Source organism: Telmatherina bonti, assembly GCF_933228915.1.
Source record: "Telmatherina bonti genome assembly, chromosome: 10".
Classification (NCBI taxonomy): domain Eukaryota; kingdom Metazoa; phylum Chordata; class Actinopteri; order Atheriniformes; family Telmatherinidae; genus Telmatherina; species Telmatherina bonti.
Window position 1 is genome coordinate 39,163,621 of NC_136628.1, and position 23,355 is coordinate 39,186,975.

Genomic DNA, 23,355 nt, shown 5'->3' on the forward strand with positions numbered 1-23,355 from the left:
TGATTCTACAGATAACATCAGAACTTCCAGACCAGACCAGCAGATCTGGACCAGGTTCTGGAAGTTCTCTGGTCTGTTTGGTACGGCTGTGACTGAACAGGTAGATTTCAGCTTCTTTCCTGAAAAGCAGCGGAGACCTCCACCAGACCTGGTCCCCTCCCAAGACCAGTCGCCAGGTTGATGTGGACCCAGATCTGATGTGGGTCCTGGTCTGGTAGGGACCCAGATCTGAAGTGTGTCTTGGTCTGGTAGGGACCCAGATCTGAAGTGTGTCTTGGTCTGGTAGGGACCCAGATCCAAGTCTCACCTCCACAACCGGTAGACTCCCAAGGCAACAGCGAGGCAGGAGAAAATGGTTGCTGAGGAGAAAAACAAATGGATCACAGAACTGGACCTGAACTCTCCAGTAAACCAGTCAGGAACTGGTCAGGAACTGGTACCATTAGCAGGAGGTTACCTGCCAGGTATCGTATGGTCTCCAGTTTGAGGGACTCCAAAACAGTTTTTAGCGACGCCACCTGTAGGTCGATTTTCTTATTGATCTCCATGTTGTCGTTTTCCAGGTCGGTTTTCTGCAAACAGAACACGATGTACAACAGGAATTCTGCAGTTTTACTACAGGAATACTACAGTCGTACTACAGCAATACAACAGGAATTCTGCAGTTTTACTACAGGAATACTACAGTCGTACTACAGCAATACAACAGGAATTCTGCAGTTTTACTACAGGAATACTACAGTCGTACTACAGCAATACAACAGGAATTCTGCAGTTTTACTACAGGAATACTACATTCATACTACAGTTTTACTGCAGTTTTCCTACAGTAGTACACAGCGTGGTACCTTGTGGTAGAACTCGGACGTTGCCTCCATCAGTTTCTTCTCCTGATCTGTAAACTGAGATTAAAGCGGGAAACGTTACATGTTGTTGCCTGGTAACCGCTGAGGATGATGATGGTGAAGAACTGGTCAAAGGACGTCTCACCATGTCAGAAACCCGACTTCTCTCCAGGTTGATGTCCAGTTTGCTTTCTGCTCGGACCTTCTGGCTCTCCACCTGACCACAGAGTCCACTTGTCAGCTCCAGTCCTGGTCCACAGAGTCCACTTGTCAGCTCCAGTCCTGGTCCACAGAGTCCACATGTCTGATCCAGTCCTGGTCCACAGAGTCCACATGTCAGCTCCAGTCCTGGTCCACAGAGTCCACTTGTCAGCTCCAGTCCTGGTCCACAGAGTCCACATGTCAGCTCCAGTCCTGGTCCACAGAGTCCACATGTCTGATCCAGTCCTGGTCCACAGAGTCCACATGTCAGCTCCAGTCCTGGTCCACATGTCAGCTCCAGTCTTGGTCCACATGTCAGCTCCAGTCCTGGTCCACAGAGTCCACATGTCTGATCCAGTCCTGGTCCACAGAGTCCACATGTCTGCTCCAGTCCTGGTCCACAGAGTCCACATGTCAGCTCCAGTCCTGGTCCACAGAGTCCACATGTCAGCTCCAGTCCTGGTCCACAGAGTCCACATGTCTGATCCAGTCCTGGTCCACAGAGTCCACATGTCAGCTCCAGTCCTGGTCCACATGTCAGCTCCAGTCTTGGTCCACATGTCAGCTCCAGTCCTGGTCCACAGAGTCCACATGTCTGCTCCAGTCCTGGTCCACAGAGTCCACATGTCTGCTCCAGTCCTGGTCCACAGAGTCCACATGTCTGCTCCAGTCCTGGTCCACAGAGTCCACATGTCTGATCCAGTCCTGGTCCACAGAGTCCACATGTCTGCTCCAGTCCTGGTCCACAGAGTCCACATGTCTGATCCAGTCCTGGTCCACAGAGTCCACATGTCTGCTCCAGTCCTGGTCCACAGAGTCCACATGTCTGCTCCAGTCCTGGTCCACAGAGTCCACATGTCAGCTCCAGTCCTGGTCCACATGTCAGCTCCAGTCTTGGTCCACATGTCTGATCCAGTCCTGGTCCACAGAGTCCACATGTCTGCTCCAGTCCTGGTCCACAGAGTCCACATGTCTGCTCCAGTCCTGGTCCACAGAGTCCACATGTCTGCTCCAGTCCTGGTCCACAGAGTCCACATGTCTGCTCCAGTCCTGGTCCACAGAGTCCACCTGTCAGCTCCAGTCCTGGTCCACAGAGTCCACCTGTCAGCTCCAGTCCTGGTCCACAGAGTCCACATGTCTGCTCCAGTCCTGGTCCACAGAGTCCACATGTCTGCTCCAGTCCTGGTCCACAGAGTCCACATGTCAGCTCCAGTCCTGGTCCACAGAGTCCACATGTCTGCTCCAGTCCTGGTCCACAGAGTCCACATGTCAGCTCCAGTCCTGGTCCACAGAGTCCACATGTCAGCTCCAGTCCTGGTCCACATGTCAGCTCCAGTCCTGGTCCCGGACTAGATCCAGGGGATCTTGAGTCCTGTATCAGTGGGATGATGCGAGCAGCCCTTGGCAGACAACTAAAGAACCGGTTTAAACTGGAACTTAAGGCTCTTTCTTTAGACTCTTTGTTACAAAGACACAAACTAGCAAAGATGAGACAGAAAACAGGATTTTAGACCAGAACCAGGATCTGGGAGATGCATCTGGTCCGGATACATCTACTGTTAGAAGCCTCATCAGGTCTCCATGGAAACGTGGCTGTGAAGTCCCGGTCGGATCGGTCCTCTACATGTCAAATACGGGTCTGCTGTGGGCGTGTTAGTCTCCGTGTCTGTCCAGTAAATCTACTTCCTGGTTACTCCAACCAACAGAAAGACCTGAGTTTGTCTGGACAGCGATGGAGACCAGAAACCATCCTCACCTTCAGTCTGTCCTCCAGCTGCTCCAGTTCTCGCTTCATTTTCTGCAGAAACAAACAGAAACTGTGCAGAACCTGCAGCATGGTGGTCCTGGAGGACCGCAGTTGGACATGGACACAATAAAGGAGGCCACAGCTCCTAGGCGTGATGGATTGGTCCCTACCGTGTTGGCGTGATGGATTGATCCCTACCGTGTTGGCGTGATGGACTGGTCCCTACCGTGTTGGCGTGATGGATTGATCCCTACCGTGTTGGCGTGATGGATTGGTCCCTACCGTGTTGGCGTGATGGATTGGTCCCTACCGTGTTGGCGTGATGGATTGGTCCCTACCGTGTTGGCGTGATGGACTGGTCCCTACCGTGTTGGCGTGATGGATTGGTCCCTACCGTGTTGGCGTGATGGACTGGTCCCTACCGTGTTGGCGTGATGGACTGGTCCCTACCGTGTTGGCGTGATGGATTGATCCCTACCGTGTTGGCGTGATGGATTGATCCCTACCGTGTTGGCGTGATGGATTGGTCCCTACCGTGTTGGCGTGATGGATTGGTCCCTACCGTGTTGGCGTGATGGATTGGTCCCTACCGTGTTGGCGTGATGGATTGGTCCCTACCGTGTTGGCGTGTACTTACCGTGTTCTCAGACCGCAGGTTGGCAAATTCACTCTTCTCCAGAATCACCATGTCCTTCCTGATAGAGTCCAGGTGAGCCATGATCTGCTGGACCGCGATCTCCTGGAAAACAGAACCGCCCCTGTTAGCTCCACTTAGCTTTGCCAACTGGTGTCCACCTGGAGGTCCTACCTGGTGGGATTTGGTCACCATGTCCTTGTAGACGATGTCCATGTTGGCCGTGGTCAGAGTGACCAGCGCCGACACGATCAGCTCCGCTTGATGCTTCTCGAAACCTTCACAACAAACGTTGAAGTGATGGGTTAAACGGAAAAGCAGTTCCCCAAACACACGTCCAGGCCCACTCATCCCAGATGTTGGGCATCAGAGTGGACGTTTAGCACACGTTGCATGGATGCTACATTCAGGGGTCATGCTACAGACGTCTGAAATAACGTATCATAACACTTCTTTCATGGTGTAAAAGATAAGTTAATATCAGTCTGATAAACGTTATTTTCCATTCTCAGATTATTTACAGAGGCTAGTTCTATGGCTCTTTCTATTTGGCAAATGTGGATTTGATTTAAAACTTCCTGTGTTTGTTTTTGTCATTTCTGTCCCATAAAACTATTAATCTATAGATCAATTTAGAGATCTACATGTAAGTATCACCCATGTTTTTGTATCATATTTGCATGAGAAACTGACAGCAAGTCATAAAGGGAGTACCACCACTTATTTTCTTCCACTTAAAAGCACATACACATATATTTTTTATTATTATTATTATTTTGTATATATATATATATATATATATATATATATTTATACACATACATACATACATATGAAATGAAAAATACTTTATTAATCCCCAAAGGGAATTCCAATATTGTAGTATATAATAATAATAACTAGAGGAGGTCTTGTTCCGGAGGCTGATGGCTGCTGGCAGGAATGATCTTCTGTATCTTTCAGTCTTACATCGGACCTGAAGAAGCCTCTCACTGAACACACTTTGTTGTTTCATCACTGTGTTGTGGAGAGGGTGTGAAGAATCCTCCATCATCTTCATCAGCTTGTGCAGCATTCTTCTTTGGACAATCAGCTCCAGCGGCTCCAGAGTTACTCCAAGCACAGAAGCAGCTTTCTGGATCAGTTTGTTGATTCTCTTCAAGTCTCTGGTTCTGATGCTACTACCCCAGCAGATGCTGCAAAGCTGACTGCACTCTCCACAACAGACTTATAGAAGATATGCAACATCTTGGTGCAGACGTTAAACCATCTCAGCTTCCTTAAGAAGTACAGTCTGCTCTGACCTTTCTTGTAGATGTAGTCAGTGTTGCATTTCCAGTCCAGTTTGTTGTCCAGCTGAACTCCAAGATACTTGTATTCCTCCACCACCTCCACCTCCTCTCCCAGGATGGAAACAGTGCTTTGTTTATTCTTCTTCCTCCTGAAGTCAACAATCATCTCTTTTGTTTTGCTGCTATTTAATATGAGATGATTGTCACCGCACCATTTAACAAACTGACTGACCAGTTCTCTGTACTCTGCTTCTTGTCCATCCCTGATACACCCCACAACTGCAGAGTCATCAGAGTATTTCTGCAGATGACAGGACTCAGAGTTGTACTGGAAGTCTGAGGTGTACAGAGTGAAGAGGAATGGCCAGAGTACAGTTCCTTGTGGTGCACCAGTGCTGCTGACCTCCATCTCAGACACACAACCTTTCAGTCTCACAAACTGGGGTCTGTTTGTGAGGTAGTCATAGATCCAGGTGGTTGTGGAGGTATCCACCTGGAATTTATGGAGCTTCTCACATAACAAAGCAGGCTGAATGGTATTAAAAGCACTTGAGAAATGAAAGAACATGACCCTCAGAGTGCTGCCTGAATGGTCCAGATGAGAGTGTGCTCTCTGGAGCAGGTATATGATGGCATCTTCAACCCCAAGTCCATTACGATATGCAAACTGGAATGGGTCCTGAAAGGTGTTTACTTGCTTGTTGAGGTGAGCCAGTAAGAGTCTCTCCAGGACTTTCATGATGTGAGATGTCAGGGCAACTGGTCTGTAGTCACTTGGTTCAGCTGGTTGTGTTTTTTTAGGCACTGGAACAAGGCAGGAGGTTTTCCACAGCACTGGGACTCTATTTTGTCTCAGACTGTATTTTTGGTAGGGGGTGAACTGAACCTGTTGAAGAATATGTTCAGCTCATTAGCTCTGTCCAGACCTCCATCAGGCTGGTCCCCCTTTAACTTGAAGCCGGTGATCTTCTTCATTCCAGACCACACATCCCTCAGGTTATTCTGCTGGAGCTGACTTTCTAACTTCTTCCTGTAGTCCTCCTTGCACTTCTTAGTTTGGGTTTTAAGTTGTTTTTGTGTTGCCCTCAATAACTCCCTGTCTCCATCCCTGAAGGCTTTCTTTTTGATGTTCAGCAGCTTTTTCAGGTCACTGGTGATCCAGGGTTTGTTATTGGGGAAGCACCTCACTGTTCTTGTTGGGACGATTCTGTCCACACAGAAGTTTATGTAATCTGTCACACACTCAGTCATGGCGTTGATGTCGTCTCCATGAGGTTCACAGAGGACGTTCCAGTCTGTAGCCTCAAAGCCTCCTCTAAGAGCATCTTCAGCTTCAGCAGACCAGATTTTGATAGTCTTTGTGATGACTGGTTGCTGCTGAACGATGGGCTTGTAGGTGGAGGTGAGAAGAACCAGATTATGGTCAGATCTTCCTAAAGGAGGCAGGGCAGAACAACTGTATCCATTATTCATATTTGCATAAAATAAGTCCAAGATCTTATTTTCTCTGGTGGAGCAGCTGACAAACTGCTGGAATGTTGATAGAGTTGCAGAGAGGGAGACGTTGTTGAAGTCTCCGGAGATCGCCATGAATGAGTTTGGATGCTGTGTTTGTAGCCGAGCAACGACGGAGCTGATGACGTCACAGGCTGTGTCTGGTGCAGTACCAGGTATTATATAAACCGCTACCAGAATAACACAGGTAAACTCTCTGGGTAAATAATATGGACGGAAGCTCACAGCTAACAGTTCCATGTCCCTTGTGCATATCTTCTCCTTGACAGTAACATGTCCAGGATGACACCAACGCTGGTTAACCAGCACTGCAATTCCACCACCCTTTAGCTTTCCGCTGTGTTGTCTACTGCGGTCTGCATGGACCGTTTTAAAGCCCGGTACAGACACATTACAGTCAGGGATGTGTTCATGCAGCCATGTCTCGGTGAAGCACATAATACTGCACTCTCTGTATTCTTTCTGAGACCTTGTTAGCATCTCAAGCTCGTCCGTTTTGTTAGCTGGCGATCTCACATTACCCATGATGACGGTCCGGAGAAATGGTTTAAATCTCCATCTCTTTCTCCTCTGACTCCCGCTCTGCATCCTCTTCTCTTTCTTTTCAACTCCATCGGGATTTGATGTGTTGTTTCGCTGATAATCCTGATTTGGGAGAGGTTAATCACTTGATCCCGATTGTAAACAAGTCTTTCGTTGCCATGGAGACTCATCATAACAAGCCTTGAGAGAGCAAAAGTATGCAGATAAATCTCCCTTGCAGCACACCCTCCGAACCGGCATGAAATCCTCAGAAAAAAAAAGAAGACCTAATTTGAGGTAATATCTATGTGAGAAGAGTTTGTACTTTAAAAAAAAAAAATCAAGATAGCAAGTCAGAGCTCCTACAATCTGCTGCCAACAGACGGTGGAATCTAGAAAGATGTGTAGATTATATATATATATATATATATATATATATATATATATATATATATATATATATATATATATATATATATGTGTGTGTGTGTGTGTGTGTGTGTGTGTTTGTGTATTTGTGTTTTCTCCACGTGCACATCCTCACCGCTCCTCTCCAGCTCCATCACCACCGCGTGCGAGTCAAAGGTTAGCTTTCGCTGCTCCAGAGGCGTCAGTTCCACTTTCCTGAGGTTGAAGGTCGCGAGCGGCGCTCTCACGTGAAAACCTGTCATAAACAACCCAGAAGAAGTCTTGATGGACGTGTTGGACTGGACAATGACTCCACATAAATACAGACCCAATGGGTTAATCGATTTTACCATTATTGGTCATAAGTGATCTGAAAAGCGGTCCGCGTGCACACTTCTCTCTCAGTTGTTTCGGGTGCGCGTGCGTCACTTACCTCTCCAGGTTCCGACCCAGCGTGGGTTACACCGCCGTAGCAGCGCGTGCATCCCGGAAGCTGCGCAAAAGTGGACTTTACAGAAAGTTCACTTGTCTGTTAAAACCAGTAAAACCTCCCAGAAGAACCAGAGCTGACTGGCCAGGAACACGTCCTGGTTTGACGTTCAGAACCGTAGGAATTCTGAGGCTCTGAACGTGTCCTTCCGACAAAAGACCGAAACATTAAAATAAAAAATTCATACAAGTAAATTCTTGTATTTAAAAATAACGTTTGTATACTTTTTTTAATCCGTAAAGAAAAAAAACCTTAAGTTAAAAAAGAAGCAGCCCAGAAAACTCGACTTTAAAAGGACATTTAAATAATCGGTGATTGATTGTTCTGTTCTTCCTTATCAATAAAGTTACGGTGTCATGGCGGCTCCTGCGGACTCCTGGAGCTGGTTTCCACCGTTAGCAGCGGGTGTTTCTCTGCTGAAATGTCTCTTCATCAACGCCTAGTGAGTAAAACCTGCTGTCTGTGAACTGGTTTTATTGGGCTAGGAGTTTGGGTCGGTGGTTTGATTCCTTGGCCCAGCGTTTAGCAGCAGAGTGGAGGCGTGTTAGCATCCAACTAGCTGCTCCGCGTGGTGAGGGGAAATGTTTGCCGTAAAGAAGCTGTCCGTGTCGCGTTCCAGGAGTTTTCCGGGTTTAAAAGAGAAAAGCTGCTGTCTGTCTTTACGTGTGTTTCATCCAGAGACCGTATATGAAAGATGGACGGAGCCTCCGGAGGTGAAAAGTGAAGCCTACACGGAAGTACATAAAACTGCAGTTCCCCCTTCATCCACTAGGGGCTGCAAAACAGAGCGAACCCCCAAGACCAACTTAACAGCAGAAATAAACATGTTTACAGCAGAAATAAACATGTTTACAGCCTGGTACAAAAATCCATGTTAGGTTTAATAGGTCAGGTTTACCTTCATGACAACTGTGGGGGGAGTGAATTTTTTTCTAAGTCGCCCGTTTAAAAGTAATTTAATCTGGAAGTTCAACATATTTAGGGGCGTGTCCTTTTGATTGACAGGTACCCGATCTCCTGCTTCAAGTAAGAAGAACGTAGAACAGGGGTGCCCAAGTCCGGTCCTGGAGATCTACCGTCCTGCTGTTAGGTGCAACCCTGCTCCAACACACCTGAACCAGATTAGTGTCTCTAGCAGCCTCTGCAGAGCTTGATGACATGTAGATGACATGTTGTAAACATGTTTATTCCTGCTGTAAACATGTTTATTCCTGCTGTAAACATGTTTATTCCTGCTGTGAAGTTGGTCTTTTTAACATGGGAGTCTATGGGGATCTGCTGTTTTGCTGCCCCTAGTGGATGAAGGGGGAACTGCAGTTTTCCGCATAGACTTAACTTTTAACCACCGGAGGTTGCTGCTTGGTCAGCTTGTAGAAGCAGCGTGATGCAGCGTCTATGTATATTATGTCTATGTATATATGATGTCTATGTATATTATATCTAAAGTTTATGCCAGAGGAGGAAACTTCCGGTTTCTGTAAACTCTGCAAATGACTTCTGATGATGTCCATCTGTGTAAAAACACGTCTGATTATTGATTAAATGGGATATATAAAGAAACCTGATTCTTTTTTAATTTAAATTTATTTTCATTTATTTTATTCTATTTTATTTTAGAATTTAAACTGATTTACTTTTTAAATCATCTAGTTTGTCTTTTAGCTATTTATTTGGAGTAACTTTTAATTCTTTATATTTTCAGACTAATATATTAGTTTGTAAAATGATCAAGAAATAAAACAACCTTGTTTAGTTGTAAACACTTAAAAACGATGCGTTTAATGACCGCCTCCCTGCATGTCTCCAGTCACTCCACAGACTTCGAGGTCCACAGGAACTGGCTGGCCATCACCCACAGCCTGCCGGTGTCCAGCTGGTACCATGAGGTCAGTGCTGGGATGGAGATCTTCCCCTCTAGGTGGTCTACAGGGGGTTAGGGTTTATTCAGAGCCTCTACATGGTGAATCCTCCGTTAGAGAAGAGATCATCATGTTTACTGCTGCTAAGCAGAGAGCCACATGGACAGTAACGTCTCGTCTGAACCTGGTCCTGTTGTGCTCCTGTAGAACCGGTCTGAGTGGACTCTGGACTACCCGCCGCTGTTCGCCTGGTTCGAGTTCGGGCTGTCCCAGGTGGCGCGACACTTTGATGGGAGAATGCTGCAGGTGGAGAACCTGAACTACGCCAGTCCGTCCGCAGTCCTGTTCCAGAGGCTGTCTGTGGTTTTCACAGACCTGGTCTTCGTCTACGCCGCCAGAGAGTGAGTCCAGACCAGATCCTTCGCTGGTCTGAAGACACAAACTAACCCAGGTTGAACTAACCCAGGTTAAACTAACCCACCAAGACAAACTAACTCGGGATAAACTAACCCACCATGACAAACTAACCCGGGATAAACTAACCCACCAAGACAAACTAACTCGGGATAAACTAACCCACCATGACAAACTAACCTGGGATAAACTAACCCACCATGACAAACTAACCCGGGATAAACTAACCCACCATGACAAACTAACCCGGGATAAACTAACCCACCAAGACAAACTAACCCGGGATAAACTAACCCACCATGACAAACTAACCTGGGATAAACTAACCCACCATGACAAACTAACCCGGGATAAACTAACCCACCAAGACAAACTAACCCGGGATAAACTAACCCACCATGACAAACTAACCCGGGATAAACTAACCCACCATGACAAACTAACCTGGGATAAACTAACCCACCATGACAAACTAACCTGGGATAAACTAACCCACCATGACAAACTAACCCGGGATAAACTAACCCACCAAGACAAACTAACCCGGGATAAACTAACCCACCATGACAAACTAACCTGGGATAAACTAACCCACCAAGACAAACTAACCCGGGATAAACTAACCCACCAAGACAAACTAACCCGGGATAAACTAACCCACCATGACAAACTAACCTGGGATAAACTAACCCACCAAGACAAACTAACCCGGGATAAACTAACCCACCAAGACAAACTAACCCGGGATAAACTAACCCACCAAGACAAACTAACCCGGGATAAACTAACCCACCATGACAAACTAACCCGGGATAAACTAACCCACCAAGACAAACTAACCCGGGATAAACTAACCCACCAAGACAAACTAACCCGGGATAAACTAACCCACCATGACAAACTAACCTGGGATAAACTAACCCACCAAGACAAACTAACCCGGGATAAACTAACCCACCAAGACAAACTAACCCGGGATAAACTAACCCACCATGACAAACTAACCTGGGATAAACTAACCCACCAAGACAAACTAACCCGGGATAAACTAACCCACCAAGACAAACTAACCTGGGATAAACTAACCCACCAAGACAAACTAACCCGGGATAAACTAACCCACCATGACAAACTAACCCGGGATAAACTAACCCACCAAGACAAACTAACCCGGGATAAACTAACCCACCAAGACAAACTAACCCGGGATAAACTAACCCACCATGACAAACTAACCTGGGATAAACTAACCCACCAAGACAAACTAACCCGGGATAAACTAACCCACCAAGACAAACTAACCCGGGATAAACTAACCCACCAAGACAAACTAACCTAGGTTAAACTAACCCAAGACGAACTAACCCGGGATAAACTAATCCAAGACAAACGGGTTTCCGCTGTGCGCCAGCAGGGGGCAGCGCTGTAGCCGAGTGTGATGCTGTCTGAACAGGTGGAGGTCTGCCTCTGACTCCGCCCACCACAGGTGATTCCTGCTCCTCCATCCTGATTGGTTCTCCTCTCCGCCAGGTGCTGCAGTTGCGTTCGGGGGCCGAAGACTTCCCGGGACGTTTTAAACTGGCCGTCCTTCATCCTAGCCGTACTGCTGCTGTGGAGCTTCGGCCTCCTCATCATCGACCGTATCCTTCCCGTACCACGCCTGACAGCTTGGGGGTGGGGGGAGGGTTGCTGGGGGGCAATTGGGGATTTGCTGTGGGGGAGTAGTGGGGGCGCTGGGTGGTCTGGGACAGAAACTGTCCTTGGTCTGCTCCAAAGCGTTTCCTTCACCCTCCTTTCAGATCTTCACTTCCAGTACAACGGCTTCCTGTTTGGCTTTCTGCTTCTGTCCATAGCAAAACACCTGCAGGTACCTGTCCCTGAACGCACCGCAACCATCCATCTCCCTGTCCCTGAACGCACCGCAACCATCCATCCCCCTGTCCCTGAACGCACCGCAACCGTCCATCCCTCTGTCCCTGAACGCACCGCAACCATCCATCTCCCTGTCCCTGAACGCACCGCAACCATCCATCCCTCTGTCCCTGAACGCACCGCAACCATCCATCTCCCTGTCCCTGAACGCACCGCAACCATCCATCCCTCTGTCCCTGAACGCACCGCAACCGTCCATCTCCCTGTCCCTGAACGCACCGCAACCATCCATCTCCCTGTCCCTGAACGCACCGCAACCATCCATCCCTCTGTCCCTGAACGCACCGCAACCGTCCATCCCTCTGTCCCTGAACGCACCGCAACCGTCCATCCCTCTGTCCCTGAACGCACCGCAACCATCCATCCCTCTGTCCCTGAACGCACCGCAACCGTCCATCTCCCTGTCCCTGAACGCACCGCAACCATCCATCTCCCTGTCCCTGAACGCACCGCAACCATCCATCCCTCTGTCCCTGAACGCACCGCAACCGTCCATCCCTCTGTCCCTGAACGCACCGCAACCGTCCATCTCCCTGTCCCTGAACGCACCGCAACCGTCCATCTCCCTGTCCCTGAACGCACCGCAACCGTCCATCTCCCTGTCCCTGAACGCACCGCAACCGTCCATCCCTCTGTCCCTGAACGCACCGCAACCGTCCATCTCCCTGTCCCTGAACGCACCGCAACCGTCCATCTCCCTGTCCCTGAACGCACCGCAACCGTCCATCTCCTCTGTCCCTGAACGCACCGCAACCGTCCATCTCCTCTGTCCCTGAACGCACCGCAACCGTCCATCTCCTCTGTCCCTGAACGCACCGCAACCATCCATCTCCCTGTCCCTGAACGCACCGCAACCATCCATCCCTCTGTCCCTGAACGCACCGCAACCGTCCATCCCTCTGTCCCTGAACGCACCGCAACCGTCCATCCCTCTGTCCCTGAACGCACCGCAACCATCCATCCCTCTGTCCCTGAACGCACCGCAACCGTCCATCTCCCTGTCCCTGAACGCACCGCAACCGTCCATCTCCCTGTCCCTGAACGCACCGCAACCATCCATCCCTCTGTCCCTGAACGCACCGCAACCGTCCATCCCTCTGTCCCTGAACGCACCGCAACCGTCCATCTCCCTGTCCCTGAACGCACCGCAACCGTCCATCTCCCTGTCCCTGAACGCACCGCAACCGTCCATCTCCCTGTCCCTGAACGCACCGCAACCGTCCATCTCCCTGTCCCTGAACGCACCACAACCATCCATCCCTCTGTCCCTGAACGCACCGCAACCGTCCATCTCCCTGTCCCTGAACGCACCGCAACCGTCCATCTCCCTGTCCCTGAACGCACCGCAACCGTCCATCTCCCTGTCCCTGAACGCACCGCAACCGTCCATCCCTCTGTCCCTGAACGCACCGCAACCGTCCATCTCCTCTGTCCCTGAACGCACCGCAACCGTCCATCCCTCTGTCCCTGAACGCACCGCAACCGTCCATCTCCCTGTCCCTGAACGCACCGCAACCATCCATCTCCCTGTCCCTGAACGCACCGCAACCATCCATCCCTCTGTCCCTGAACGCACCGCAACCGTCCATCCCTCTGTCCCTGAACGCACCGCAACCGTCCATCCCTCTGTCCCTGAACGCACCGCAACCGTCCATCTCCCTGTCCCTGAACGCACCGCAACCGTCCATCTCCCTGTCCCTGAACGCACCGCAACCGTCCATCTCCTCTGTCCCTGAACGCACCGCAACCGTCCATCCCTCTGTCCCTGAACGCACCGCAACCGTCCATCTCCCTGTCCCTGAACGCACCGCAACCGTCCATCTCCCTGTCCCTGAACGCACCGCAACCGTCCATCCCTCTGTCCCTGAACGCACCGCAACCGTCCATCCCTCTGTCCCTGAACGCACCGCAACCGTCCATCTCCCTGTCCCTGAACGCACCGCAACCGTCCATCTCCCTGTCCCTGAACGCACCGCAACCGTCCATCTCCCTGTCCCTGAACGCACCGCAACCGTCCATCCCTCTGTCCCTGAACGCACCGCAACCATCCATCCCTCTGTCCCTGAACGCACCACAACCGTCCATCCCTCTGTCCCTGAACGCACCGCAACCGTCCATCCCTCTGTCCCTGAACGCACCGCAACCGTCCATCCCTCTGTCCCTGAACGCACCGCAACCGTCCATCTCCCTGTCCCTGAACGCACCGCAACCGTCCATCTCCCTGTCCCTGAACGCACCGCAACCGTCCATCTCCCTGTCCCTGAACGCACCGCAACCGTCCATCTCCCTGTCCCTGAACGCACCGCAACCGTCCATCCCTCTGTCCCTGAACGCACCGCAACCGTCCATCTCCCTGTCCCTGAACGCACCGCAACCGTCCATCCCTCTGTCCCTAACGCACCGCAACCGTCCATCCCTCTGTCCCTGAACGCACCGCAACCGTCCATCCCTCTGTCCCTGAACGCACCGCAACCGTCCATCCCTCTGTCCCTGAACGCACCGCAACCGTCCATCCCTCTGTCCCTGAACGCACCGCAACCGTCCATCTCCCTGTCCCTGAACGCACCGCAACCGTCCATCCCTCTGTCCCTGAACGCACCGCAACCGTCCATCCCTCTGTCCCTGAACGCACCGCAACCGTCCATCCCTCTGTCCCTGAACGCACCGCAACCGTCCATCCCTCTGTCCCTGAACGCACCGCAACCGTCCATCTCCCTGTCCCTGAACGCACCGCAACCGTCCATCCCTCTGTCCCTGAACGCACCGCAACCGTCCATCTCCCTGTCCCTGAACGCACCGCAACCGTCCATCTCCCTGTCCCTGAACGCACCGCAACCGTCCATCCCTCTGTCCCTGAACGCACCGCAACCGTCCATCCCTCTGTCCCTGAACGCACCGCAACCGTCCATCTCCCTGTCCCTGAACGCACCGCAACCGTCCATCTCCCTGTCCCTGAACGCACCGCAACCGTCCATCTCCCTGTCCCTGAACGCACCGCAACCGTCCATCTCCCTGTCCCTGAACGCACCGCAACCGTCCATCTCCCTGTCCCTGAACGCACCGCAACCGTCCATCTCTCTGTCCCTGAACGCACCGCAACCGTCCATCTCTCTGTCCCTGAACGCACCGCAACCGTCCATCTCCCTGTCCCTGAACGCACCGCAACCGTCCATCTCCCTGTCCCTGAACGCACCGCAACCGTCCATCTCCCTGTCCCTGAACGCACCGCAACCGTCCATCTCCCTGTCCCTGAACGCACCGCAACCGTCCATCCCTCTGTCCCTGAACGCACCGCAACCGTCCATCTCCCTGTCCCTGAACGCACCGCAACCGTCCATCCCTCTGTCCCTGAACGCACCGCAACCGTCCATCTCCCTGTCCCTGAACGCACCGCAACCGTCCATCCCTCTGTCCCTGAACGCACCGCAACCGTCCATCTCCCTGTCCCTGAACGCACCGCAACCGTCCATCTCCCTGTCCCTGAACGCACCGCAACCGTCCATCTCCCTGTCCCTGAACGCACCGCAACCGTCCATCCCTCTGTCCCTGAACGCACCGCAACCGTCCATCTCCCTGTCCCTGAACGCACCGCAACCGTCCATCTCCCTGTCCCTGAACGCACCGCAACCGTCCATCTCCTCTGTCCCTGAACGCACCGCAACCGTCCATCTCCTCTGTCCCTGAACGCACCGCAACCGTCCATCTCCTCTGTCCCTGAACGCACCGCAACCGTCCATCCCTCTGTCCCTGAACGCACCGCAACCGTCCATCCCTCTGTCCCTGAACGCACCGCAACCGTCCATCCCTCTGTCCCTGAACGCACCGCAACCGTCCATCCCTCTGTCCCTGAACGCACCGCAACCGTCCATCTCCCTGTCCCTGAACGCACCGCAACCGTCCATCTCCCTGTCCCTGAACGCACCGCAACCGTCCATCTCCCTGTCCCTGAACGCACCGCAACCGTCCATCTCCCTGTCCCTGAACGCACCGCAACCGTCCATCTCCCTGTCCCTGAACGCACCGCAACCGTCCATCTCCCTGTCCCTGAACGCACCGCAACCGTCCATCTCCCTGTCCCTGAACGCACCGCAACCGTCCATCTCCCTGTCCCTGAACGCACCGCAACCGTCCATCTCCCTGTCCCTGAACGCACCGCAACCGTCCATCTCCCTGTCCCTGAACGCACCGCAACCGTCCATCTCCCTGTCCCTGAACGCACCGCAACCGTCCATCCCTCTGTCCCTGAACGCACCGCAACCGTCCATCTCCCTGTCCCTGAACGCACCGCAACCGTCCATCCCTCTGTCCCTGAACGCACCGCAACCGTCCATCTCCCTGTCCCTGAACGCACCGCAACCGTCCATCTCCCTGTCCCTGAACGCACCACGTCCATCTCCCTGTCCCTGAACGCACCGCAACCGTCCATCTCCCTGTCCCTGAACGCACCGCAACCGTCCATCTCCCTGTCCCTGAACGCACCGCAACCATCCATCCCTCTGTCCCTGAACGCACCGCAACCGTCCATCTCCCTGTCCCTGAACGCACCGCAACCGTCCATCTCCCTGTCCCTGAACGCACCGCAACCGTCCATCTCCCTGTCCCTGAACGCACCGCAACCGTCCATCTCCCTGTCCCTGAACGCACCGCAACCGTCCATCCCTCTGTCCCTGAACGCACCGCAACCGTCCATCTCCCTGTCCCTGAACGCACCGCAACCGTCCATCTCCCTGTCCCTGAACGCACCGCAACCGTCCATCTCCCTGTCCCTGAACGCACCGCAACCGTCCATCTCCCTGTCCCTGAACGCACCGCAACCGTCCATCTCCCTGTCCCTGAACGCCCCGCAACCGTCCATCTCCCTGTCCCTGAACGCCCCGCAACCGTCCATCTCCCTGTCCCTGAACGCCCCGCAACCGTCCATCTCCCTGTCCCTGAACGCCCCGCAACCGTCCATCTCCCTGTCCCTGAACGCACCACGTCCCGACACGTTTTTTGTTTTGTTCAGCGATGTGTTGCCGTGGTAACCCGTCTGTAAATGTAAAGATCTGTGATGAGTGAGGTAAATCTATTAGATAAGTAAATAACTTGGATGTTTGTTGCGCTGCAGTCTCGCCACCTGCAGGGGGCGCTGTTATTCTCCATCCTGCTCAACCTGAAGCACATCTACCTGTATGTGGCTCCAGCTTATGGTGTTTACCTGCTGAGGAGCTACTGCTTCACCCAGGACAACGCAGGTAAACGGCGTCTCCATGGCAACAGTCACACCACAGCTGCAGGTATCCGCTGTTTGTGTTTACCGTGTTTCTGCAGACGGTTCTGTCCGGTGGAGGAGTTTCAGCCCGGTCCGTCTGCTGGTTCTGGGCGGGATTGTGATGTCAGTCTCTGCTCTGTCCTTCGGGCCGTTCATCGTCATGGTGAGAACTGCTCAGCCGCCCAACCCGGTTCCGGTCCAACCCGGTCTGATCCGGTCCGACCCGCTCCGACCCGGTCCAACGTGTTCTGTCTTCCAGGGCCAGCTGCCCCAGGTCCTGTCCCGGCTCTTCCCCTTCAAGCGGGGCCTCTGCCACGCCTACTGGGCCCCGAACGTCTGGGCCCTCTACAACACGCTGGACAAGGCGCTGGCAGTGCTAGGTGTGGCTCTCCTGCCGATGATGATGATGTTGAAGATGATGGAGATGATGATGATGGAGAACAGAGAAAAATAGAAAATAATGCTTTTCTCTTCTTCAGGTGTTCGCCTGAAGCTGCTGGAGGAGGCGGAGCTTCCTCGAGCGTCCATGACGGGTGGTTTAGTCCAGGAGTTCCAGCACGCCGTCCTCCCCTCCGTCTCTCCATCCATCACACTCGTCTGCACCCTGCTCTCCATCCTGGTGAGGCCTGGGTTCTGGTGGGAGAGAGATCCGTCTGTTACGGGATCCTGTCGTCCTCTAAAGAGCAGTTATGTGATTAAAATGTCATTAATCCAGATGAATTAAGTTTTTAATCGGGTCCCACTTCCACATGTTAATACTTTAGGGAAATGACTTTTTTATTGATGTTTGCTGATTGGTGAATGTAAACAACTTGACCTGATGTCATCCCACATGCTGATCCATTCATTCATTTATTGAGACTTTTAGATCTTCCCAGTGATCAGAAAGATTCAGAAGAACAATAACTCTGCAGACTCCACCTTTAAACACAAATGTCCAGCTGGTGGAGAAGACCTGCATTGTTTGTTGTTTACACGCTGAATGTTTGTTGTTTCCAGGCAGAGAACTGTGTGTTCTGCTCATGTTGTGGACTGGTGGTAAAACTGGACCCGTTCTATAGAACCCGCCTGGTGTGGCATGTCTGGATCCTGCTGCTGGGTTTAATCTGGTCCTGATGGAGGTTCTGATCCTGATGGAGGTTCTGATTTAGGTCCTGATGGAGGTTCTGATCCTGATGGAGGTTCTGATTTAGGTCCTGATGGAGGTTCTGTTCCTGATGGAGGTTCTGATCCTGATGGAGGTTCTGATTTAGGTCCTGATGGAGGTTCTGATCCTGATGGAGGTTCTTATTTAGGTCCTGATGGAGGTTCTGATCCTGATGGAGGTTCTGATTTAGGTCCTGATGGAGGTTCTGTTCCTGATGGAGGTTCTGATCCTGATGGAGGTTCTGATTTAGGTCCTGATGGAGGTTCTGTTCCTAATGGAGGTTCTGATCCTGATGGAGGTTCTGATTTAGGTCCTGATGGAGGTTCTGATCCTGATGGAGGTTCTTATTTAGGTCCTGATGGAGGTTCTGATCCTGATGGAGGTTCTGATTTAGGTCCTGATGGAGGTTCTGTTCCTGATGGAGGTTCTGATCCTGATGGAGGTTCTGATTTAGGTCCTGATGGAGGTTCTGTTCCTAATGGAGGTTCTGATCCTGATGGAGGTTCTGATTTAGGTCCTGATGGAGGTTCTGATCCTGATGGAGGTTCTGTTCCTGATGGAGGTTCTGATCCTGATGGAGGTTCTGATTTAGGTCCTGATGGAGGTTCTGTTCCTGATGGAGGTTCTGATTTAGGTCCTGATGGAGGTTCTGATCCTGATGGAGGTTCTGATTTAGGTCCTGATGGAGGTTCTGTTCCTGATGGAGGTTCTGTTCCTGATGGAGGTTCTGATTTAGGTCCTGATGGAGGTTCTGATCCTGATGGAGGTTCTTATTTAGGTCCTGATGGAGGTTCTGATCCTGATGGAGGTTCTGATTTAGGTCCTGATGGAGGTTCTGTTCCTGATGGAGGTTCTGATCCTGATGGAGGTTCTGATTTAGGTCCTGATGGAGGTTCTGTTCCTAATGGAGGTTCTGATCCTGATGGAGGTTCTGATTTAGGTCCTGATGGAGGTTCTGATCCTGATGGAGGTTCTTATTTAGGTCCTGATGGAGGTTCTGATCCTGATGGAGGTTCTGATTTAGGTCCTGATGGAGGTTCTGTTCCTGATGGAGGTTCTGATCCTGATGGAGGTTCTGATTTAGGTCCTGATGGAGGTTCTGTTCCTAATGGAGGTTCTGATCCTGATGGAGGTTCTGATTTAGGTCCTGATGGAGGTTCTGATCCTGATGGAGGTTCTGTTCCTGATGGAGGTTCTGATCCTGATGGAGGTTCTGATTTAGGTCCTGATGGAGGTTCTGTTCCTGATGGAGGTTCTGATTTAGGTCCTGATGGAGGTTCTGATCCTGATGGAGGTTCTGATTTAGGTCCTGATGGAGGTTCTGTTCCTGATGGAGGTTCTGATCCTGATGGAGGTTCTGATTTAGGTCCTGATGGAGGTTCTGATTTAGGTCCTGATGGAGGTTCTGATCCTGATGGAGGTTCTGATCCTGATGGAGGTTCTGATTTAGGTCCTGATGGAGGTTCTGTTCCTGATGGAGGTTCTGATCCTGATGGAGGTTCTGATTTAGGTCCTGATGGAGGTTCTGTTCCTGATGGAGGTTCTGATTTAGGTCCTGATGGAGGTTCTGATCCTGATGGAGGTTCTGATTTAGGTCCTGATGGAGGTTCTGTTCCTGATGGAGGTTCTGATCCTGATGGAGGTTCTGATTTAGGTCCTGATGGAGGTTCTGTTCCTGATGGAGGTTCTGATCCTGATGGAGGTTCTGATTTAGGTCCTGATGGAGGTTCTGTTCCTGATGGAGGTTCTGATTTAGGTCCTGATGGAGGTTCTGATCCTGATGGAGGTTCTGTTCCTGATGGAGGTTCTGTTCCTGATGGAGGTTCTGATTAGGTCCTGATGGAGGTTCTGATCCTGATGGAGGTTCTGATTTAGGTCCTGATGGAGGTTCTGATCCTGATGGAGGTTCTGATTTAGGTCCTGATGGAGGTTCTGTTCCTGATGGAGGTTCTGATCCTGATGGAGGTTCTGATTTAGGTCCTGATGGAGGTTCTGTTTCTGATGGAGGTTCTGTTCCTGATGGAGGTTCTGATCCTGATGGAGGTTCTGATTTAGGTCCTGATGGAGGTTCTGTTCCTGATGGAGGTTCTGATTTAGGTCCTGATGGAGGTTCTGATCCTGATGGAGGTTCTGATTTAGGTCCTGATGGAGGTTCTGTTCCTGATGGAGGTTCTGTTCCTGATGGAGGTTCTGATCCTGATGGAGGTTCTGATTTAGGTCCTGATGGAGGTTCTGTTCCTGATGGAGGTTCTGATTTAGGTCCTGATGGAGGTTCTGTTCCTGATGGAGGTTCTGATTTAGGTCCTGATGGAGGTTCTGATCCTGATGGAGGTTCTGATTTAGGTCCTGATGGAGGTTCTGATCCTGATGGAGGTTCTGATTTAGGTCCTGATGGAGGTTCTGATCCTGATGGAGGTTCTGATTTAGGTCCTGATGGAGGTTCTGTTCCTGATGGAGGTTCTGATCCTGATGGAGGTTCTGATTTAGGTCCTGATGGAGGTTCTGTTCCTGATGGAGGTTCTTATCCTGATGGAGGTTCTGATTTAGGTCCTGATGGAGGTTCTGTTCCTGATGGAGGTTCTGATTTAGGTCCTGATGGAGGTTCTGATCCTGATGGAGGTTCTGATTTAGGTCCTGATGGAGGTTCTGTTCCTGATGGAGGTTCTGATCCTGATGGAGGTTCTGATTTAGGTCCTGATGGAGGTTCTGATCCTGATGGAGGTTCTGATTTAGGTCCTGATGGAGGTTCTGTTCTTGATGGAGGTTCTGATCCTGATGGAGGTTCTGATTTAGGTCCTGATGGAGGTTCTGATCCTGATGGAGGTTCTGATTTAGGTCCTGATGGAGGTTCTGTTCCTGATGGAGGTTCTGATCCTGATGGAGGTTCTGATTTAGGTCCTGATGGAGGTTCTGTTCCTGATGGAGGTTCTTATCCTGATGGAGGTTCTGATTTAGGTCCTGATGGAGGTTCTGTTCCTGATGGAGGTTCTGATTTAGGTCCTGATGGAGGTTCTGATCCTGATGGAGGTTCTGATTTAGGTCCTGATGGAGGTTCTGTTCCTGATGGAGGTTCTGATTTAGGTCCTGATGGAGGTTCTGATCCTGATGGAGGTTCTGATTTAGGTCCTGATGGAGGTTCTGTTCCTGATGGAGGTTCTGATCCTGATGGAGGTTCTGATTTAGGTCCTGATGGAGGTTCTGTTCCTGATGGAGGTTCTGATCCTGATGGAGGTTCTGATTTAGGTGCTGATGGAGGTTCTGTTCCTGATGGAGGTTCTGATTTAGGTCCTGATGGAGGTTCTGTTCCTGATGGAGGTTCTGATCCTGATGGAGGTTCTGATTTAGGTCCTGATGGAGGTTCTGTTCCTGATGGAGGTTCTGATTTAGGTCCTGATGGAGGTTCTGATCCTGATGGAGGTTCTGATTTAGGTCCTGATGGAGGTTCTGATCCTGATGGAGGTTCTGATTTAGGTCCTGATGGAGGTTCTGTTCCTGATGGAGGTTCTGATCCTGATGGAGGTTCTGATTTAGGTCCTGATGGAGGTTCTGTTCCTGATGGAGGTTCTGATTTAGGTCCTGATGGAGGTTCTGTTCCTGATGGAGGTTCTGATTTAGGTCCTGATGGAGGTTCTGATCCTGATGGAGGTTCTGATTTAGGTCCTGATGGAGGTTCTGTTCCTGATGGAGGTTCTGATTTAGGTCCTGATGGAGGTTCTGATCCTGATGGAGGTTCTGATTTAGGTCCTGATCGAGGTTCTGTTCCTGATGGAAGTTCTGATTTAGCTCCTGATGGAGGTTCTGTTCCTGATGGAGGTTCTGATCCTGATGGAGGTTCTGATCCTGATGGAGGTCCTGATGGAGGTTCTGATGGAGGTTCTGTTCCTGATGGAGGTTCTGATGGAGGTCCGGATCAGGTCCTAATTAAGGCCTGATGGAGGTTCTGATGGAGGTTCTGATGGAGGTCTTGATGGAGGTTCTGATGGAGGTTCTGATGGAGGTCCTGATGGAGGTCGTGATGGAGGTCCTGATGGAGGTTCTGATGGAAGTTCTGATGGAGGTTCTGTTCCTGATGGAGGTTCTGTTCCTGATGGAGGTTCTGATGGAGGTCCGGATCAGGTCTTAATTAGGGCCTGATGAAGGTTTTGATGGAGGTTCTGATGGAGGTCCTGTTGGAGGTCCTGATGGAGGTTCTGATGGAGGTCCTGATGGAGGTTCTGGTCCTGATCAGGTCCTAATTAGGGCCTGATGGAGGTTCTGATGGAGGTCCTGATGGAGGGCCTGATGGAGGTCCTGATGGAGGTCCTGATGGAGGTTCTGATGGTGGTTCTGTTCCTGATGGAGGTTCTGATTTAGGTCCTGATGGAGGTTCTGATCCTGATGGAAGTTCTGATTTAGGTCCTGATGGAGGTTCTGATCCTGATGGAGGTTCTGTTCCTGATGGAGGTTCTGATCCTGATGGAGGTTCTGATTTAGGTCCTGATGGAGGTTCTGATCCTGATGGAGGTTCTGTTCCTGATGGAGGTCCTGATGGAGGTTCTGATGGAGGTCCGGATCAGGTCCTAATTAGGGCCTGATGGAGGTTCTGATGGAGGTCCTGATGGAGGTTGTGATGGAGGTCCTGATTTAGGTCCTGATGGAGGTTCTGTTCCTGATGGAGGTTCTGATTTAGGTCCTGATGGAGGTTCTGATCCTGATGGAGGTTCTGATTTAGGTCCTGATGGAGGTTCTGATCCTGATGGAGGTTCTGATTTAGGTCCTGATGGAGGTTCTGTTCCTGATGGAGGTTCTGATCCTGATGGAGGTTCTGATTTAGGTCCTGATGGAGGTTCTGTTCCTGATGGAGGTTCTGATTTAGGTCCTGATGGAGGTTCTGTTCCTGATGGAGGTTCTGATTTAGGTCCTGATGGAGGTTCTGATCCTGATGGAGGTTCTGATTTAGGTCCTGATGGAGGTTCTGTTCCTGATGGAGGTTCTGATCCTGATGGAGGTTCTGATTTAGGTCCTGATGGAGGTTCTGTTCCTGATGGAGGTCCTGATGGAGGTTCTGATGGAGGTTCTGATCCTGATGGAGGTTCTGATTTAGGTCCTGATGGAGGTT

At 51.1% G+C, this 23,355-nt stretch overlaps 2 protein-coding genes across 7 annotated transcripts in view; one reads left to right on the forward strand and one right to left on the reverse strand.

Moving 5' to 3' along the window:
- ccdc90b (coiled-coil domain containing 90B) lies at positions 1-7,728 on the reverse strand. 2 transcript variants are annotated; one of them, XM_079247658.1, is made up of 9 exons: positions 7,598-7,728; positions 7,301-7,420; positions 3,602-3,705; positions 3,431-3,532; positions 2,803-2,844; positions 991-1,062; positions 849-902; positions 458-572; positions 1-359 (listed from the first exon to the last, which is right to left on the reverse strand). In XM_079247658.1, exons 1-9 carry the CDS (start codon positions 7,647-7,649, stop codon positions 304-306), a joined length of 717 nt encoding a protein of 238 aa, XP_079103784.1. In that variant the 5' UTR covers positions 7,650-7,728; the 3' UTR covers positions 1-303. The 2 variants fall into 2 exon arrangements, with proteins under 2 accessions (XP_079103784.1, XP_079103785.1); XM_079247659.1 differs by having other exon boundaries at positions 7,515-7,613.
- The window catches only part of alg8 (ALG8 alpha-1,3-glucosyltransferase), a 23,473-nt gene continuing 7,493 nt past the window's right edge, over positions 7,376-23,355 (forward strand). The window contains exons 1-10 of one of the 5 annotated variants that reach the window (XM_079247650.1): positions 7,376-7,499; positions 8,001-8,096; positions 9,462-9,540; positions 9,721-9,914; positions 11,458-11,567; positions 11,727-11,794; positions 16,967-17,093; positions 17,170-17,273; positions 17,370-17,490; positions 17,590-17,729. In XM_079247650.1, coding sequence (XP_079103776.1) covers positions 7,450-7,499; positions 8,001-8,096; positions 9,462-9,540; positions 9,721-9,914; positions 11,458-11,567; positions 11,727-11,794; positions 16,967-17,093; positions 17,170-17,273; positions 17,370-17,490; positions 17,590-17,729 — 1,089 coding nt within the window. In that variant the 5' untranslated portion in view covers positions 7,376-7,449. Of the gene's footprint in view, positions 7,500-7,980; positions 8,097-8,726; positions 8,745-9,461; positions 9,541-9,720; positions 9,915-11,457; positions 11,568-11,726; positions 11,795-16,966; positions 17,094-17,169; positions 17,274-17,369; positions 17,491-17,589; positions 17,730-23,355 lie in introns of those variants that run through there. The other 4 variants (XM_079247653.1, XM_079247652.1, XM_079247651.1 and 1 more) reach the window with 4 other exon arrangements.

Excerpts from the sequence above, each read along its gene's own strand:
- ccdc90b (XM_079247658.1), bottom strand. The coding sequence starts at position 7,649 with ATGCACGCGCTGCTACGGCGGTGTAACCCACGCTGGGTCGGAACCTGG. Across the intron at positions 3,706-7,300 it reads GATGGAGCTGGAGAGGAGCG|GTTTCGAGAAGCATCAAGCG; the intron begins GTGAGGATGTGC and ends TTTGTTGTGAAG. Across the intron at positions 573-848 it reads CGTCCGAGTTCTACCACAAG|AAAACCGACCTGGAAAACGA; the intron begins GTACCACGCTGT and ends TTCTGTTTGCAG.